Source organism: Heliangelus exortis, chromosome 1 (assembly GCF_036169615.1).
Source record: "Heliangelus exortis chromosome 1, bHelExo1.hap1, whole genome shotgun sequence".
NCBI classification, from domain to species: domain Eukaryota; kingdom Metazoa; phylum Chordata; class Aves; order Apodiformes; family Trochilidae; genus Heliangelus; species Heliangelus exortis.
Window position 1 is genome coordinate 111,866,863 of NC_092422.1, and position 20,443 is coordinate 111,887,305.

At 41.8% G+C, this 20,443-nt stretch overlaps 2 protein-coding genes across 7 annotated transcripts in view; one reads left to right on the top strand and one right to left on the bottom strand.

The window, feature by feature from the left end:
* Positions 1 to 9,131, bottom strand: part of FILIP1L (filamin A interacting protein 1 like) — a 147,995-nt gene extending 138,864 nt beyond the window's left edge. The window contains exon 1 of one of the 2 annotated variants that reach the window (XM_071758586.1): positions 8,988 to 9,131. The gene's annotated coding sequence lies outside the window, so the exon portion shown is untranslated. The remainder of the gene's footprint in view (positions 1 to 8,987) is intronic. The other variant, XM_071758578.1, reaches the window with a different exon arrangement.
* Positions 1 to 20,443, top strand: part of CMSS1 (cms1 ribosomal small subunit homolog) — a 226,931-nt gene that overhangs the window by 142,420 nt on the left and 64,068 nt on the right. The window contains exons 1-2 of one of the 5 annotated variants that reach the window (XM_071758678.1): positions 7,188 to 7,583; positions 8,672 to 8,730. The exons of the other annotated variants lie outside the window; for them this stretch is intronic. Coding sequence (XP_071614779.1) covers positions 8,718 to 8,730 — 13 coding nt within the window. The 5' untranslated portion in view covers positions 7,188 to 7,583; positions 8,672 to 8,717. Of the gene's footprint in view, positions 1 to 7,187; positions 7,584 to 8,671; positions 8,731 to 20,443 lie in introns of those variants that run through there. 5 annotated transcript variants of the gene reach the window in all.

Consider the following 20,443-nt stretch of genomic DNA (forward strand, 5'->3'; position numbering starts at 1 on the left):
CTTTTTATTGTATTAAAATTCCACTAGGTGTAGATTCTTAGACCTCTGTGGTCTTTCAGTGACAGAAGGGATTTTGAGACATTAAACTGTTTACTATCATTTGCATTTCACGCTACTTTTTAAAATAATTAAATATTCATTTAATACAATTAGAATATCTGAGGTTGGACTTGGAAGCAATTCTTTTTCATCTGTTTCTCATTGTCAGCACAGTTGAGGTTCCTCAGAAGAAGAGAAATAAGATCTGAATTCCTAAACTACCCAAATTAGTGCACTTTTTCTTGGTGAGAAATGGCCCCCTGGAAGGTATCGGTTAATTCAGTCTGAAATATTTAAGAGGTAATTTTGATAGAGTTCTGTAAATCTAGAAAGTTAAACAGAGTAACCAGAGAAAGGTTCCTAATGAAAGCTTGGCTTTGCTGGTGAAAAAGTCTGACTAGTTTTAATAAAAGCTTGATTACACTGCATTCATGAGGATTTCTGCAAGTCTGCCCTGATGACATATAAACCTTAAATTAGGCATAGTCAATAAAAGGCCACCTAATACGGTTTCATATTTAGAGAGGTTTCCCTGAATTTGCCTCAGCTAGTTAGTCTGTTTTCTAATCATTTTGGAATTTGCACATGCTGAAAGAAATTGTCCTGCAAACGATGGTGCTTGTGCAGCATGAAATGATGTGAGGTGACCTGGCAGAAACCTCCCCTCCCTCCCACCTCCTTCTTTAGTGACCCTCAACAAGTGATGAGGCTGCAGCCCTTCTCCCAGCAGCTGGTTTCTAAATTTGGTCAAACAAATGGTATCAAAAAGGTGGCAGGTGAGGCTAGGAGATCTGCTCAGAGCATACTGATTTAACAGCCACCAAAAGGTACAACAGAGTAAAAGGAAAAACCATCAGGTGCTGTCTCTTTATCATAGGATCAGCTTTCTTTGCACGGTCCCTTGTGAAAGCCTTCACTGATGGCTTTCAGCTATGTATCATTATAATACCTACAATAAGCATTACATAATAGGAAAAATATGCCACATTGAGCAATGAAACTGGTGTTAGCCAGTCCTGTGGCCCATATCAAAATGCTCTCTCCAGCATTCCCTGTAACAACACTTCCTCAGATGTAATGAACTGCGGCATATCATCAGCTTGAAGTTCATATATCTGCCTTAATGTTTTCTGCATATCGCTGTTACAAATAATAGCTATGACTACTTGAGGGAAAGCAAATCCATTTTTTTTCACTTTAAGTGGCAGTTTAGCCATTCTTCAAGCATATTCTCTTCCATTGCTGTGTTTGTATGGCTAGATATACAAATCCTGTGTGTATTGGTATCTCTCAGGCAGTGAGAAAAGGGGAGAAAATGAATTAAAGGAAGAAGGAAAACACAGTATTGATAAAACCACCACTAACTGGTTAGAAGGCAGTAATTAATTGATTTTTGCTGCTGGGTCTCTGTGAAACAGTCCAGTAGATAGCAGATTTTTTCCTATCAGTGGTGCTGTCTTATAAGAAGAAATTTGCTGAATTAATCCATCTGATGTGCTTCCACCAGGACAGCAAGTGCTTATCTCAGAGGACTTCAGATGTTAGGAGCTTAGGTCTGCTGTCTTGATGTCTCAGACCTTCAGTGTAGGACGAGTCATGGACTCAGGTGCTAAACTGAAACAGGATTCTTGTGCCCAATTTCCATCTGAAAATTATTCTTACATATTTGAATTCCCCAGAAGTTAGAATATTACTGTATTTAAGGTGCCACCTGAAAAAAATGCCCCTTAGCGCAGGCATCATTATTTTAATGTCTTGGTGTTTACTTATCAAAGTTAAAACACAGAAGTTATTTTTCTGTGTGGGATGGAAATAATGCAGGCTTTCTACAATTTACAGATTTTCAGTTGTCAGTTTGAAGAGTTTTAAAGAATATCATTCCAGATTACAGGTAGGTGGGATATATGTAGGCTTAGAAACCTTAAGTCATATAACTTTGGTTTTAAAAGGTACATTTTAAAAGCCTCATATATTTGTAAGGTGTTGAGTTATTAAAGGTGCATGCCTTTAAACATGAATGCTGGTGTAGACCAAATGTGACACAGGGTACTAATGTAATGGCTGATTAGTTTTTCATGTTAATGGCACAGTGAATTCTGTGCACATGGGCATTGTAAAGGGAAAGATGAGTGGTCGTGGTGGAATGAGGTGATGGACTTTAAATACTTGCAGTGAGGGCTGGAGAGGAGTAGAATTGGGGCTGATTACTTAAAAGCAACAAGTCTAACCACTAACTATTTTTGGTCGTGATTGTTTTATTTCAATTTTATGCAATTATCTGAAAGCAGAAGTTGGCTCCATAAAACCAATTATGAAGGGTGGTGAAAGGCATTACGCTGTTGCCGCAATCAGAATACATCTGGCATTCAGGACATGAAAAAGATTTCAAAGTTGCACCTGTGCATGGTGCTTGCATACAGTGTGGGAATGATTTGCTTCAGCTGTGACTGAGAAGCTCAGCATCTGCTAAGTGCACTTGGGTCACTACCTTCTTCTAGGCATAAGCAGGCAGCTGTCATCCTGCCCAGGATTTGCTCTGCTCCTGCCAGGTACAGCAGTGGGAAGGACAGCCCAAGGGGAATGTATGCATGCACATCAGTGACTGCTGTAAACATTTATGTCTGCTTCAGCCTGTGCATTGGTAAGCAGGACCTAACAGAGAGCCAATGACAATCTTATTTACTCAGACAACATGTTTTAAGATATAAATATTTTTATTCTGTTTTTGGGTATTTGTCAACCGCATCTTAGGTTCAGTGGGAAATTCCTACTGTAATGTTTGGCAGCAGTCTTATGTTATGAGGATGGTGCCGTGAGAAACAGGATGCCCAGGTCCTAGCTTGTTTAAACAATCTCTCTATGTTTTACTGCCATGCTCAACACCATGGTATGCAAGTGCTTACAAAGTCCTCTGAGTTGCAGAGGCAAGAGCTGGGTAGGCATTTAACCTTTTTTTTTGTTTTGTTTATGGATGAAATTTAAAGGCCTTTTGCTCTGCACCTTGGAAGATTTTTTCCTTGATAGAGCACTTTTGCCTCTTGATTGGGATCTGAGGTGGAATTCCTCAACCGCCTTTAAAGCTGCTGGCAAAATGACCTTGAAGAAAATTGCATCGATTATTGTCCTGGGAGATGACACAGTATTGTATTAATGCTTTGACCTAAACCATCAAATCCTAAGGTAGAATAGGGTGACAGCTTCTTAAGAAGCAAGTTAACCAACTAGGGTTTAAGTGCCTTTGTCCAGGGCATGCTGAAGGGCCAGTCAAGATGATCTGGGTGCTGTTTTGCTGGGCACAGTTCAACTTTGAACAGGCCATGTCCCAGAGGGCTTGTGAACAGTGTCATTTCAAGGAAAAAGCATGAGGAGTGCAAAACTAAAATCGACTGTGCTGTATATGAAATCGGACTGGTGTTAAGATTTTTGTTGTGTTACTGGGAAAATAACATGCAAGAAGGAAGGCCTGTTGTGAGGATAACTACAGAGACTGAAGGCAGAGCAGAAAAGGGCAGAGCGCATGGTTAGCGGAGCTAAGATTAAGATACTGAAAGAAGGTGTAGAGGTTAGAGGAGGCAGAGAAATAAAATGTTTAAGTAAAGACTGAGAGTAAACCTAACACTTCCACTACATTTGCACATTTTGGAGAGTGCATTCTGAATGCCATACACCTGCACTCCTGCTTTTTCTGAAATGTCATACTGGGAAGGAGGGATGCTAAACTGTCCGAAGGACAAGCAGAACCTCTTGAAAGCTGTGCTTATTTGGTGAAAGCTTGAGGTTTGGCATCTCTCTAGTCCATGCACAGGTCTGGAAGCAGACTTCCCTATTTCAAATCCTTGTAATTACAATTACACAGTTATCAGCAAGCTGCAGATCACACCTGTTGTTCCTGTGTTGGCTGCAGGAGGGATGAGACCTTTTTGTAGACACAAGTCTCACTGAGGCTAGAAGACAGCTGCTATCTTATGGTCTGTTTCAGGTTTACTTCCATCATCCCTGACTTGGAAGTAAAGTTCTTCACAGCTTTCTGACTTGACCAGGAAGACCTGATTTTCCCATAGGATGAGTCCCAAACTTTCCAGGTCCCTAGGTGCCTCCAAACAAGCCCTAGTTCAGTCCTTCATCCTTTCTCAACATATCCCACTCTCAGATATGTCCCAAGAAGGAACTCTAGACCTTTTTGTCTCTATTGGATTTAGGATTCACTTCAAAGTGGGCAAAGAGTAAAAACCTGAGGAACAGAGAAGCAGCACATGAAGGGTACTTCCGATTCCAAACCAGTTGACTTTTTCTGTGTGTTCCTGGTTCTGTTATGTCCTATATAGGGAGCTCAGTGATCCTCCATTGTACATAGGCAGCTTTGAAGGTGTGCCAAATAAGTATTTGCAAGGAATATAGGAGGTAAGAGGTAATAATTTGATGGTCAGCTATATTTGAAAAGGAAGCAATTTAAGGGTATTTCTATGCATATGGTTCACCCTCCCATTTTGACACTCAGGATTTAAAAACCAAACCAAATTAAAGTGGTTTTGGCCTCTTTTTTTTTTATGTGCAAAGTTGTGCTGCTTCTGTTCACATCCTAGAGAGACTGTCTGCATGGCCTATGTCCCACTCTCCCATGTCATTTGAATAATACCACCATAATGGGTCATTTCAGTCTACCAATGTCCTTTCCAGACTGTTGTACAAAATGGTGTAATTCATCCTTCCCTGGATAGCGTGTGCAGCAGTACTACAGACTGTAGATTGTTTTCTTAACCTGTGCCTAGCTGTATTTCAAAATTTAAAGTTGTTCTAGTAACTTCATCAGGAGGCTGGGATGCTTCTAGGCAAGCACAAACATAGGTAACATGTAGCAGAGTTGGTTGGAAGAGCATGAGTAAAGGGAATGGGGAGATGCACCATGACTGTTTTTAACTCCCAGTATTCTGATGTGAAACTTGTGAGCTTATCCTGGAACCTGCTGTCACCTTCCAGGCTCTGTCTTTCCCATTGTTGTGCTGGGACTTCTCTGCCTCAGTACCCACCCCACTATGTCCTGTCCCAGCTCTGCTGATTTTCCTCCCTCAATCCTGTTCCTGCTTCAGTTCTGTTCATTCTGCCCCACAGTGACAGACAAAGCAGACAACTGCTGTGCAGGTCTGTAACTGGGGATGGATGCTAAATCATGGAATCATAGGATGGAAGGGACCTCTAGAGATCATCGAGTCCAATCCCCCTGCCAAAGCAGGATCATCTAGGGCAGGCCATACAGGAACACGTCCAGGCAGGTTTTGAAAGTCTACAGAGAAGGACACTCCACAACTTCTCATGGTTGCCTGTTCAGTGCTCTGTCCCTTGCAAAGGAGCAAAGCATGTATATTTAAAATCCAAAAGTGGATGTTCTGGTGGATGTTGTAACAGAATGCATTTTTACTTTTGCCTTTATAGGTTTCCTTAATGGAATTAGGAGTGTATTCTGTATTTTATTTTCCCCTATGCTGTCTATTCAAGGCTTCTACATTCTATAAATATTTGAAATAGGCATGTTCAGCCTGCAAAGCTGGACATGTACACAGCTTAGCATTGGGAGACTTGTTTTTTGTTGTTTTTTTTTCAAGTTGCATGTGTTTATTGGATTTACAGTACCAAGGCTTCTGGTCCTGCATGCTTTTGGAAGGGGATTGATTCTTCCCCATATGTGTTCCTGTCACATATGTGACAGTGATACCTACTTGGGCTTTTAGATGCAACAGGGGCACAGCTAATAAACTAATGAGCTGGTGTGTATTTGTGTGCAGTGCTATCCCTTTGTGAATTGTCTCGCTGCCAAAGATGGTAAGAGGTTAACTCACAGGTGTTCTAGAGGAGTAGTGATGTAGACTGGTGGTTTTGCAACTGAAAAGCAAGAGGGTTAGAGAAATAACATGCCATCTGTGCCAGCTTATTTCTGTTGTGCCTGTTATCATGAATTACTTAATGCTAAGGTGATACCCACCAAGAGGCAGTCTGGAGATGGTTAATGACAGGTAAAGAGGAATCATAGAATCATAGAATTAGCCGGGTTGGAAGGGACCTCAGAGATCATCAAGTCCAACCCTTAAAGAAGAAAAGGTGACTTTTTTAAAGAAGAAAGGTGACTTTCCAGTTTGTGCTGCCTGTTCCACTTACCCTTTATCTGCAGTGAATAATCCCATAGTCATACAGTTCACTGTCAGTAATTTACCATATTTGGATTCCCGAAACAAAATGTAACGTTTAGTTCAGCTTTGAATGGCAAGCAGTTCCTTATGGAGCTTAATTGTTTTGTTTACATGTAGCTAGTTACTTACCATGTGGTAAGAACAATAGGCTGACTGGCTTGTTTAACTCCTGATCAGGAGATAAAACACGGAAAACACGGAGGCTGTATTTCTTAAACAGACCCATATGAGATGCAGCCTCCTTGGCTGGCTGCAGTGTGGAAAGCCTGCTGCAGGGCATGCCCTTTGTCGCAGCTCCGTGACTTCCCTGTGTGGCCCCACTGTCTGATCCTCCAGCCAAAAGATGGAGTAATATTCCTCTGGCCTTTCTGTTCCCTGGGGACATGGTACCTTTCTGAGGGTTACCTGACTCGGTGACCAGTGCATGCAGTGAACATGAGACCATCATGTGAGGCCCCGGCCTCCCTATCCCCCCCGCAGCTGAACCTGGAGCACACCCATTTTGCAATAGGGGCAGCTGCTTTTCTCCTTCCCAATACGTACGCAGGCAGGGCGGGTATTTATTTGGGGCAGCATGAGCCCTGGTTTCCCAACCAGCCACGCCTGTCATGTGGCATGGGGAGCAAAAAGGACATTGCTCCAATTTAAGCCAGATCTCTGCCAGCCAGTCATGCCTGCTGCTGACAGGAGACCTTTTAACAAAGGTGCCCCAACCATAGCAGGGCACTGCTCTTGTTGTCACGCGGTCCCCAACCACAGCCCCTGGCCTGTGATCCAGCAGAACAGGAGTACGTGACCCAACACGTGCTTTCCTGCCCAGAACCTGAGCTGTTCATTGGCAGGGCTGCCAAACTAACAGAGACAAAAGACTTTTTTTTTTTTTTTTTTTTTTTTTTGCTTAGGACTGGAGTTTTTACACCCTGATGGAGTCCCTTGTGTCTTGGGAAAGTGTGGGGCTGACGCCAGGTCTCCCTGTATGGCAGACCTTTTCTTAGCTCTGAGCAGAGAGGACATTCCATAGATTTTTGTTTGTTTGCTTCTTCATGTCGCTGGTGGTTTTTCCCCTCTAAACATCTGAACTGAAAGTCAGAGTTTGCTGAGAAAGATTTAATATTTTATTCCTGCGGTAGTTTCTGTTGGTGGAAGGGAATTCTTTGTTACTCCAATTTGTACCTAAGGACAAAGGTAGACATTCTCCTTTAATTTGCCTGAAGTTAACTAAGCTGCAGCTTTGTCAATAGCAAACACATGCATACCAGCTGAGGAAGCCTTTCTGCCAACCCTGCAGACTGGAGAACAAGTTGCTAACATCTCTTACTGATTCTGTGTGCAACTGGGAATGAGAGGCCATCCACAAAAAGTGTAAGTGCAGGAGAGTGCCTGTAAGCCTAAAACCTTGTTTATCTTACTTTTTCAGGATTGACTTGTCATCTGACTGGCACAATTTTGTGCTCAAATCTTAGATTCAATTTACAGTTGTCACCTCCTCTTGAAGAGATATGAATAGAGACTGACAGTTCTTTAGGGCATTATACCTCCAGACCTGTTACTTTTCCCTCTGTAGGTTGTCACTTGCTTGCAGAGGTTATGCAAGGCAGAAGTATTCCCTCTTTGTGTGTGTTTGTGGCACAGAGAAACCACATGGTGCTGGTAACTCAAGAAGACCACAATGAGAGTGGTATTCTAGATAATACTAAAAGTCAATCTTACGTTTCCAAGCCTTCAGACTATGAATATAAACTTTAAAAGTCTTAAGAGCCCCTTCCCCTCCAGCACCACCCAAATACAAAGTGAGTTGCCTCTAGAGCTGGAGGCTTTCTCAATAAAGACTTATCACCTGTTTTGAGTTTACAGGCTTTTACAAAGACATTATAAATTGAAAGGTGAGCATGTCTGCTCTTGCCTTGTCAGTCTTCTGCTTGTGTAACACAGAACCCAGTAGTCATCTCAAAAACTTTCAGAAATGTGCCTTTGAGGAGGAAATAAACCTCACAAAGAATTATCTTCCTCACAAGCATCCCAGCCTCAGACTCCCAGAGTTCTGGAAAGCTGCTAAGTATGACCGTTAGAAGATTTTTCAAACTGTAGGTTTTCTACACTGTCATACAGTTTAGTTTTTGTTATACAGCCCCTAGCCCAATGTCCCACCCATTAAGTTGCCCTCTGTTGACAAAGCTTTGGGAACCCCTGAGTTCATCATCCAAGAAGATCTTAATTTTGGAAGACAGACTGAAAAAGATAATCAATTTTGTCAAGTATTACCACACCTATTCAAATATACAGTCTCCTTGTCTGGATGATCTCATGCATGTATTTGTCAAAAGCTCTTGCTTTGCTTTGAGACAACAATTGCAACAAACAAGTAGCATATGCAATGTATAAAAAGCTTTTTGGAGGAGATTCAGTACAAGCATCTCACGGTGAAATAATTCTTGAGTATTATTTAACAGCTACCTGGTGTCTGGACACTTAACCTGATGGAATACATGAGCTTGGATGTTGTGTGAAGGTAGGCAAGGAAAACATGGATAATAATTGGTCTCTGACTAAAAATTAGCAAGCAGATTCTTCCTCCATTTTTTGGCAGTGGACTGTTGAGGCAGCAATAGCTGCTAAACAGGTATGAGCTCCTCTGCACTCCTTACCAAAGTAGCTTTGTCCAGAAACTCTCACCCCATTCATGGGGAGGAGAGAGAAGGAAAGTTGGAAATCCTTGGCTTAAAGAAAAACATTTGGTACCATAGAAATTGAATGAAGACAACTAACCTGCTGGAGCATCACAGGGCAGAAACCTGAATGTTCTGGCAGATGCCGTCATTTTGGGAACGGAGCAGGCAGCAGTCCTGCAAAGTCATCGTGTTTTTTTCTCATGTAGTTGGAAGTGGCATTTCTGCCCTGGATACAAACATCCTAAGAGAGAAGTGAATGACATGCTTAGTGACTCCACAGAAGGTAAATGCTTGGACACAGCTGATACTGTAAGTCTTGGAGTTGAAGGTAGCTCTATGAGTCTTCGGAAAGATTATCAGTGCTTCCAACACCTACCTGTGAATAAGTTTTAAAAAAACAAAGATACAACCCCCCCACCAAACCCAGCAGTCTTACACAGTCACTGTTTTTAGCTTTCAAAATTCCAGGAGAGTTTGCTAATGGGTGGTCTAAAACCCAGGCTGATTAGATACCTGATCGACCTTCTGTTACCTTGGAAACAGGGAATGCCTGCTGTGAAAAGGGATCTGACCTCAGAGGCTACAGGCTGGAAGGTCACCTGTGATACAGACCTTCTTCCCTTTTTTTGTTGCTCAGAGCAATATAATACAAGAGTCCACCATAAGGTCCACTTTTCCAGCCATGTGCATAGTATAACAAGTACATTGAGGTGGCTTATGACAGACAGCATTTTATGGTAAATGCTCTGTTGGAACTAGAATTGCCTGTGTGTCTACTGCTGAAACCAGGGAAAAAGCCTGCCTTCACACTGTAATGCAGAACATGCACCCACACAGATTTAGCTTCTTATTTACTTCAGCCAGTTTACTGTGGGCCATGGTAACTATCTATTTTATATGTCTGTTCTTGTGAGCATCCCTGAGCGATAATGAGATTATGCAGTGGATACACTGACAGCAGCTTTTTTTCCAAATTCCTTTGCCTTTGTTCTTTTCTTCATGCCGCCCTCTTAAATCACCTCTTTTGGACTGTTGAGTCTTACAGCTTCTCGAGTGATGTTTCTTTTTTGCTGGGCATATCCATAAAAAACAAGGAGTTCTACCTTGTAGTCCTGGGGCAATTTTCTTCCTTCAAAACATCAGTCTGCATCCACCCATATAAGTCATCTTACTTTTGTTCATAATCTGTCTTAATATCTCCAGGCAACCAAGAGACTGGCCTTTCATCTCTCTTGAACTCCTGAGAATTACTCAACAGCTGCACAAAGCTTTTTTTCTTCCTCCTGCAGTGATGATAGCACCGAGTTACAAGTGTGTTAGGCTTTTCACTTTTGCCAGGGGCTGTGACATAGTGTCCTGGAGATGGAAAGGGCACTGTGTTAGGCATGGAGTCCTGAGAGCCCTGTGCTCTGTCAGGCCTTTCAGGGTTCTTGTGTCCTTTCTTTCTCTCCCAGTTTTCCTGATCCTTTACTGTGTGGCCAGGTAGATATTACAGGATATGGAGAGCCAATGAGTGCAGGAGCCTTAAAAGACAGTGGAAAGAAAGTGATCTTAGTCTGATTTTCTTGCTTCTTTGTCAGAGGCCATTATGGGTTTAACAGTTTGTGATAACTAAAAAGTTACCCTTCTAATCCTGGTTTTCCACTGAATGTTTCGAGAGACAAACCAGGATTATGGCCTCTTTTTGGGGGATTGTAATCTCAATGTTTATGATTACAATAAGGTAGGATCCTCAAGTCCATGGCTATTGTCCTGGAAACTCAGCTATGGTGAATTAACTGTTTTCTGTTTTATTTTGAAGTACACACAGCTTGGTTTTAAAGATAAATGCCTGCATTTGGGGCGGGCAGTGTGGCTTCAGTTCACTTCGAAAATACTTTTTTATTGGAGCGGCTCATGTAACTTTTTAACATGCAAGAAATTATTGAGCTTTCACTTCCTCCACTCCCATTTCCCGTTTGGATGTTGAAAAGGAAGCCCTGATTGCTAGTTTGTGATTAGCCAGCAACCCAGAGTGAACTTAAGCCCATGGGTTTGCCTGGCACTTGCCAGTGCAGAGATCTCCTCTCTCAAAAGCAGGCTGTGGAGTCTCACATTGCAAGGTGGGTGCTGGAAACAACCTGCTCCTCTTTCCGTCAATTCATGGCCTGCCTTCTGAGAACAGAGGTGATGCCTGCCCTGCCAGCATACGGGAGATGAGGCTAGAACCTTGGCTGCTGCCAGAGAGAAGGGAAGCCTAAGGGTTTTTTTTCCAATGTTACTTGCCCAGGAGATGGCACTGTGCAATAGTGGGATTCCTACCTGCAGTGTTCATGGTGTGACTGGATTGTGATTGATTGGTACTTGACAGATGAGTGAGGCTGTTGAGAGAGTAAGAGCAGGGTGACTTGTACTCCTTGCAAGGATGCCTCACCACTTTCTTCTGTCTAAAATGCATCATACTGAATGTCTACTGTAGGCAGATTGGGTTTAAATCTGCTTTGCCACCCCTGTGTTAGGGAACTGACCTTTGTGCATACTTTAGTGCAGTCGGGATCAGAAATGGGTTTGAGGGTGAAATTAATCTGGCCATGAATGAAGTGGTGATGCCTTTGGAGCATCCTTACTTTCAAGGCTTTTGTGCAAGTCCTTTATGTCACTCTGGATAATTCCTGGACTTACTGACAAAGGAGACAAAACAAAGAGGTGTATACATCAGGTGCACACTAGAAAATCAGAAGGTTTTGTGGGGCCTTCATAGGATCCCTCTTTCTGTCCTGCATGCAGTATGCTATGGTCCGGATAGATAGACTACTCTTTGGTTTAGTGCTTTTATGTAAAACACTCTGAGATTTTTAAGGAAGCTCTGATCCCACCTGCAAAAGCCTGACCTGATTTGTACTGCCAAATGCGGGCCAACTCAGCTGAGATAAATCTAGAAAATCTTCCTGATCTTCCTTTTTTAAATGCTGATAAGCTGAGGCTATTTCCATTTCTCCCTCCAATAACAGCCTGAGATTGGAAGCATGTGCACATCTGTGGGGAATTCTTATCTTGGAATGGATATGCTACTTTACAGAAGCCTAGGCAAGCTGCTTAGCCTTCTAATTTAAATTATTAAAAGAGTGAAGAGGAATAATACTTCCATAACACCAGAGGTGTTACAGATACATTCATAATAAACCTTAAAGCTAGAAATATTATGTGAATGCTAAATGCTTTTGTTGTTATCAGTTGAATTTTAAATGGCCTATACATCTGTAACAAAGGCTTCTTAGCAACCACATGCCCTTTGAAATAGCCTGACCTTTTCCACTTTTTCAGAGGCATTAATAGTTTCCTGGCTCAATATTTTAGGAAATGTCGTCATAGTCTGGAGGAACCAATAAAAACATAAGTCACCTATTTTGTCTGACCATTTTTTGCCAGGATATTTGAGGCTGGAAGCTGCAGAGGGGTAGGAGGGGACTGCTCCACTTGTGTGGGTGGACCACGTGGAAGTTTTAATACTGTTTTAGTATAACTTTGCATGTTAAGACTCTAGAACTATGTGAGAAATAGTATTTTTTGAGTTCACAGGCAGAGCTCTCAATAGTTTTAGAAACTAGTTAACACACTTTCCCCCTTCCTAAGGTATTTATTGCTTCAGTGCCTGTTGAAGGAGACTTTGTCTTTGGAGTATTTTGTTGATTTCAGACTTCTATTGTCCTCTAATAGAGGCAAGGGCTCTTAAGAAACAGCAGTGCCTTAAAATAAATGTTGGTAAATGATTGTGGCAATACAATTGGTGGGATAATAGCTTATTGCATATGGTCTGTTTCTCACTAGTAGAAAATGTAACTACTTAAGGTAAGGAACTATGCATGAAAGCTCAGTACAAAGCATCATTTCATGATATGATGAAAATCAGACCATGAGTGTCTGTACCAGGCACCCAGTGACACTCTGTTCCCCATTATGAAGGCCAGCATTTATGATGGGTCAGACAGCACATGATGGGCCCTGCAAACCTTACACAGTATTGATGATCTCTGTGGCAAAGCCTCCAGCAAGACTGTTACCAAGTCCTGACCCTGATCTCTTGGGTCTGTGGAGAGAAGACATACATGACAGTTTTTCCCCTGTCTTCTCCCACGAGCTTCAAGCAGCCCCTCAGTGGTGGGAAGATTCTGTGTTATTGCTAACCTAAGCTTGGCAACCTTGGTTGCTTTCCTAACCTATGGAGATGGAAAAGATTGGCAGACCCCATTTATCCTCCACTCTTCCCAGAGTATCCTCTAGAGAGAACCAAAGTTTTTGCCTGTTTTTGGAAGGTCACACACTGTGTTTTCTCTTCTGTTTTCCATCAGCTTTGGAGACCAGGCTAATGTTTGTCAGCAGTCTAGAGAAACTGAGGGATAACACTTACTTCATCCTGCACAGCTATCTTTTTGGAAACGAACTGTGGCACCAAAATGACAACTACCACCACTGGCCCCTAATGTATTATGCAGACTCTTTCCCTCCTCACCTGCCCCCCTCCCCCCCCCCCAAAACTAGAAAAAGTAAGCATGATTTCTTTTTTGGCTTCTGCTGTAGTCTCAAATGGAGCTGATGTGCAGCTGTTGTTCAAACTTTCTGCAGTTCAGTTACTGAAGACCCCCATTAAAAAAAATCCTTGAGGATTTCAGAAATATGCAGAAAAAGGGCATGGGTCCTGATTTACCTTGATCAGAGTCCAGTCTGAGGAGGAAGTTGCTACTGATGTACTGTTTTTACATTTTATGAATTCAACAAGGCTATAGAGGAGGCCAACACCCCAGAAATGAACCTTGATGCTGACTCTTGCCAGCCATCTATCCCTTGTGGTTTTTTGGAGGCTTTTCTCTCCACCTCTCAGTTTGATGGGCCAAATACTGGTTCTTATTCTTTCTCCCACCCAAGATGAGAGTGTATGCATCATCCCCACAGCAGAGATGCTGCACCCTCCTGCTTTCCTGTCATGATTGCCACTCAGAGATGTTGCATTTAGATAGCAACAGTGGCTTTCCCTTCATACTTGTCAGGGTCTCTTACCCTGTTCTTCTTTGTGTGTATGTTTTGTCAGGTCAGGCCTAGATTTGTCACTGTACATTGCCAGGAGGCACCCCTTTCAAGCTCCCTCTTAAACTGGAGCTGGATCTGTGTGTGGAGAAGTCCTCTGGGTGTCAGGTTCTTTGAGCATTGGGTGATGCCAGGGTTGTTGCTACAATGTGCAGTTTCCATAAGCCTGTGTCTTGAGAGCAGCCAAGTTGAGGCACATTTCTTTCCCAGAGAAAGAAGTCCTGAAGAAACACGTGCATTGAGCGGGATGTGTGGGTGAATTGGTGAGTAAAGCATTGCTGTTGTTGTTGGTCATCCCCATGACAAATTCAGAAAAAAAGTGCCTGAGTCAAGGGCTTCTACCAACTAGTCTGGGACTTCTGAGTAGGCAAAGCACCCCTGCTGACTGCTGTCTGCTGTGTTCTCATTTCATCTCAATCAAGAGGGTGTAGGCTTCAGGGAAGGAGAATTTTGGCTTTTTATCTCATCCCTGCTTCTTGGTTTGTCAGGGTTTTGAGAAGGCAGCTCTTCTCAGTTATGTACTTAAGTTCAGTCATTTGCAATTGGAAGTGCTCTGATTTTTATTGATGTGTGGTTAAACTGTCATGAGCTCTGTGTGTACCTGCACTTTTAAAAGAAATATCTCATTCTCTCATCCAGCAGAAGAAATGTGACCAGAACAAGAACCAGATATAAAAACAACACTATAATTTTAATCTTTAGCTTGCCCTCTGCTCCCCTCAGCAAATGATGACGGCTCGAATTTCTTCATTGACTGTAGGGTGTTGTGGTTTTTTTTAAACAGTGAAAATCTCCCAAACCAGAAGCTATCGAATCCCACCCAAAGAGATTTAGTGAAATTGAGACTGTAGAGAGTATGAAGGCAAGCTGTTCCACACACTGTATTTATCTTTGTTTCCTAACAGATAACTTGATTGTAGCAGTTGTGTGAAAATGCATATGACCTGAATACCCTGTGGTCTCAGTGTTTATGGCAAATAGAATGTAAAGGTCTTCAGATGTGTCTGTGCAGGACCTAAAGCACTTTTGGCTCAACGTAAGAAATAATAAGGCCAAAACCTCTCTGCCAGCTAGTTGAAATGAAAATTCTATACTTCACAACTATGTCATTGGAGAATTATATTTCATTAGAGCTGATATTAAAAACCCTGATGTCAGTTGTGAAATGTAGATGACTTCAAATTTGCAAAACACATAGGAAATTTTTTTGTAATGTGTTGTCACTTTAGAAGCCTGGCAGTCCTTTATGTTCACTCATAAAACTTTAAGCTCTCAGAGGGGGATAACCCCAAGACTATTTCCCCCAAAGTTCTGCTAGCAAAAAACATTTTTATAAAGTATGTGCAAGTAACGTTCTGGATGCTTCAAACAGCAGCAGTTTTTAGGATTTTCAGACTGGAGAACTAGATCAAGTAGTCAAAAAAAACCCCCTGTTTTTAGCCATTTATTCCTTCCCATTTAGTGGGTTACAGGCTTGTGTTATTGGGAAGGAATACGTGCACAGCACTTGTGATGAATTGGTTCCAACAGGTCACTGAACTGCAGAACAGTTTCCATGTTAATCTTACTTTCACAAAATCCTGAAGTACTTGTAAATCAAACTCCTCTCTGTTAGTCATGGTAAAGACATGAGGGGTCATCATGTGTCAGATTTTCAAAGTTTCACACTTGTATGACTCTTTCTAAAAGGAAAAAAAAATGTTTAACTTATTTTTGCTTGCTAGACAACATTTTAATGTCCCTTGCAGTATGTGAGTAAGCTTGCTTGTGTTACAGTTAGAATTATTGTAGGAGATGTTAAATAGAATTTCATTCTAGGCAGGTTTTTCTGGTATGGGGTTTTGCTCAGATGTGGAGAACTTGTGAACATACATACATACACACATAGTCATTTGCTAATAGCAAAAGATATTATAGTTAAACAAGCAAGTCCAAACTGTGGCCTGAAGATGTACTAATGAGTAGATGTCCTTTTTTGCTTGAGTACCACCAACTCAGCTGTAAATTCAAGTTTCCACTGTGCTCCCCATTGAAACCTCCCCTGGGCAGTAGGCAGTGTCTGCTCTGTCCAGTCAGAAGCATCATTGGTGCTGTACCAGGGAATAAGACTTAGAATGGCAGAGTTCCCCTGTTTAATTTTTTTCCCACACGCTTCCTGAATAAAATCTCCTTTCTTCACATTGATTTCTCACCAGGCTTTTAGGAGCTTACTATCTCCAGGCCTTCTCTCTCTCTTTTTCAAAATGGCCAGCTGTGATAAGGGACAATGTTGGATAGATGGTTGTAAAACATATCATGCAAGGCTTTCTTTAGGAAGGAGTCTGGAATCAATCAACCTTGTAAAACTGTTCTTACAAGTCTGTCCCATTGTGCCTAGCATTTATTAGATATTCCCTGCAGCTAATGAGTTAGAGTGGTCAATTTTAATAATGTGAAGGCTGTTCAGTGGACAAACAGGGCTGAAAAGCCTGTTAATTCCCTGAAAGGGCAGACATAGCTGTTGCATTTTAAATTTGGCAGCTGATTTGTGAGGAGGTTATTGTCTGTTTGGTGAGGGGAAGGAGAGGGATGCTTGTGTAAGGGTTAAATCAGCCTGTGGGATCAAGGTATGGTTAAGGGAGTTTGTATTTATCAGCAGGTTCTAAGAGAAATGGCAACATGATGGTTTGCAGTAGTTCCTGAAATACAAATCTGTTCAGCTTGTTAACTTTGTGCAATCAAGGACATATTGGGATAAGCCCACCTTTTTTTTTTTTTTTTTTTTTTTTTTTTAATTTTCTCTTTCCTTTTGTAAAAATAGTAAAAGCATTGAGACACTGTCTGGAAACAGAAAACACTCTCAGCTTTTATGGATATGTGCTCAGCCGGCTCTTGTTTATTTCCTTATAAGCAATGTTCTTAATTGGACAAAGTTGATTTCAGGTCAGTGTGTGTGTTTTCTCTTACAGTTGCCATGGCTCTGGTAGGACAGATATGTTCTGTAGTTGTGTTTGTCTTCCCTATAATATATGAATTTTTATTTTCAGCCCTGTATTTGCAGTGTTATAGTGCCTGTAGTATTTTTCCATACCTCACCAAAGTTGCCTCTGTTGGAGTTAACTGCACTTGATTATTTTTCATCTGTCAGATAGCAAGTCCATGTTATATGCCCATCTTTGTATCCAGTAGAGTTAGTAGCTCCTAGACCTTTTGCGTTTTGAGCATTTTACATCTTTGTGAATACTTACAGTTAGAGACATTATGTCATAGCTACAATCTTACATAAACATAAGCCATAGAGCCTAATCTAGCAGGTTTTTATACAACTCAGTAAACTTGACTGAGCCACACTTTATCTTCTAAGGAGATGCCCAGTACTAATTTAAAGCCTTCAGGTGATAGAAAATCTAATCAAGATTAACTATACAAGTTATAGCTATTAAGTTGTTACTGAGCTCTGTCACTAAAATGTATTTTAGCTTAAAGTGCAGCAAAACAACAGCAGCAGCAACCATAGCCCAAAGCAACCATATATAATTTTGTGGGGTTTTTTTCTCCCTACAGTGAGATTTTCATCACACTGATTGAAATCATATATCTCAGTACTTTGGCATTTGCTTTTTGCTGTGACAGAAATAACAACTTTACATGCAGGATTCATGTACAGTAATGAAGGAAACAAGAATTTTATAGTCCATTTTAAAGTAGGATTTTTATGTTGTTGTTTTTTACTTGGCCAGACCAAGTAAAGCAACTTCCTTTGCTTTTGCATTTCTTTTTATTTTGTTTTGTTGTTGTTGTTGTTTTTAAAAGAGTATCCCTGAGAGCTGCTGATAGCTTTCATCAAAGTCACTGGGATCAGCTTTGGAGGGACCCAAAATAGACTTGGCTGATGCTGAGTCAGCAGAGAGTTACAGACCAGTTCATCAGGTTTATTAGCAGTAAATGTAAGGAAAAACCAGAACCATTATCTGCTGCCGTAGAGTGCTGGTTTTTAGAATAGTAGAAATCTGATTGCCCTTTTCAGTTACGGCAGTTGAATTGGGGGTGGCACCAATTGACTGTCTGTTTCACAGGGTCTCTAAAATTTAATCAGGGGAAAAGGGGAACACAAAATCCCTACCCCTCTGTTTAAATTTGTTCCTTGTTGGACAGTGTTTAGGAGCCTCTGCATTAAAAACAGAGCTTTCAGCTGTTTCCTTAACCTTGCTGACCCAAAGTCATCCTTCGGTAGTCATGTGGCCAGAGAAGTCTGCAGTAACCCCTTCATGCTTTGCCAACCAAAGCTATTTAAAGAAGTGGGAGCTGGTGTCTTCTGTCATACCTGTTCATTTTGGTATGTCCTTGTGGGTTGGTTTGGGGTTTTTTTTTGGTGTTATATGATTAATAAACAAGACTTTTTCCCTAGCTGTGTCTGCAACAGTTATGTTTCTGAAGTCCAGACACTGGCTTACTAAGCAACAGCAGGAACAGCTGTGATAGGAGCAGGAACAGCAAAGTAGTGGAAACTTGACTAAGAGTAAGAATCAACCCAAACTCAGTCACAGCAGAGGCAGGTAGGTCCATGTCCTCTTCTTGAATGAGCCATTTCTCATCACAGAAACCAGCTGAAAACTATTGCCTTTGTTTTGTTCTTCATTTACATGCCATTTAGAAGCCAGTTCTTGTACTCAGAACATGTCTTCTAGCACTATTTTAACTCTTCCAGGATTTGGGGTCTATTGCTGTTGTATCAGGCTTTCCTAAGAGCCTTCCTTCGCTTGGCTTTCTACATTTGTTTAATGCTTTTTTTTTTGAAATTGATATGCATCACTATCATTTCCTGACAAATTATGAAACAGGCTTTCAAGTAATCAGTATGTTGAGAGGGATCTTAATTACCTCTGTTTTCTTTTGTTGGCTTGTATGTTGTCTTTAAGTGGTACATAATTATACTAAGTAATAGGGCAAACCAAGAACTCAAGTTAATTAACTGTTTCAAGGTTTATGCTGTGTGTAAAACAGTACAATTAGGTGCTGTCAGTTAAGAAGTTAAGTTTCCAGTTTAAGAAACAAGGTGGAAAGGTTGCAGACCTGAAGACACTTGGGGCTTCATTTTCCCAGGAATCACAGGTGAGCAAGATAACTCATTGTCTGTTTTTGCTCATTAGCTTTAAAGAAATGCTAATGTCAGCTCAGCTGAGCTCGCAGAATCATGTTTGGCAAAAGACAGATTGACATGAACAGCAGTCATTTTCCCCACTCTTGGGAAGAATTGCTTGAAACTTTTTACAGTTCTCCATAAGTATTCTGCACTGCTGTGTGCAGAGCTAGGTCAGAAAGCAAAAATAAATTCTGGAGCATGGTCAGGCAGCTTGGCTCTGCCTGCCCCTGTTGGCCAGGGAGGCCTGACTGCCACTCCTTCCCTTCTCCTAAAGTGATGGTGCTGAACCAACTGGCTGAAAAGGTCCCATGTTGTCAAAGCCAGCTTGTGAGCTCTGGGTTGGGCCAGGCTGAAGGTACCCATGGTCAGGGTGAGCGTTAAATGAGATTAATGGAGTTTAAAGATGACAGAGAAATGCTTAGTGCATCTTCTTCTACAAAGAAAGGGTACTGGAATTTGGAAAATTCACCTTTGCCTTTGGCTGGAATTTATTTTGATGCTTTCTGTGAGGATTGTTTGGTCTGGTCTCAGTGGCTCTGTGTTTCTAATACAGATACCTTGCATTCCTCTAAATTATACCAATAGAAATATTTATACCCTGTTCTTAATAGAAAGAGCAGATGTTCACCAATTACAAAAAAACCCAGATAAATTTTAAAGGAAAAGAATGCTGAGGGTGGGGCAAGACAGGACATTTTATTTGCTAGGTCACCCTTTCATGGGAAGATCTGCAAGGTTATGTGAGCACAAACAAAGGCACAGGGGCATCCCAACTTGGATGGAGCCTTGGGCTCCTCCCAATCCATCACAGGGGCCATCAGCCTACCAAAGGTCCACCTCCACAAGCCCAGAGGAGCACAGGGGCACAATGGCAGGTAGGAACCTGAATTAAGTACTGGGACAAACTGAGGAGTGGTCTGGGCTGTCCCAGGAGAACCTCAGCCCCAAGGTCCAGACCTAAAACCCATCAAATTGAGTCAATGCCAGAGCACCTTTTGGACCGAGGGGTGAATTGCTGCTGAGGTGTATGGCAAACATGATGGGATGCAGGGGAAGAGCATTTGGGGGATTGCACAGGACTTATTCTAGCAGGGAGGAACCACAGGCAGGCAAAGGGAAGTATTTAGGTGGTTTAGGGAGGAACAAGTGTGGGGAAAATAGAAGGCTAAGGGAATAAAAAGGACCAATTGCATCTAAATACTTGGCTGGTCAGTACATTCATCTGGCTGTGCCCTGTGTCTGACAGACTGTGTGCTGTCTTCTTATATTCTTCTACCTCTTTCCTGGGTGAGGGACTCTATTCTGTGTCTCTAAATAGAGGTCTGAATACATCAACCACTGTGTACCAGCTGGAATAAGCGTGGGCTGTG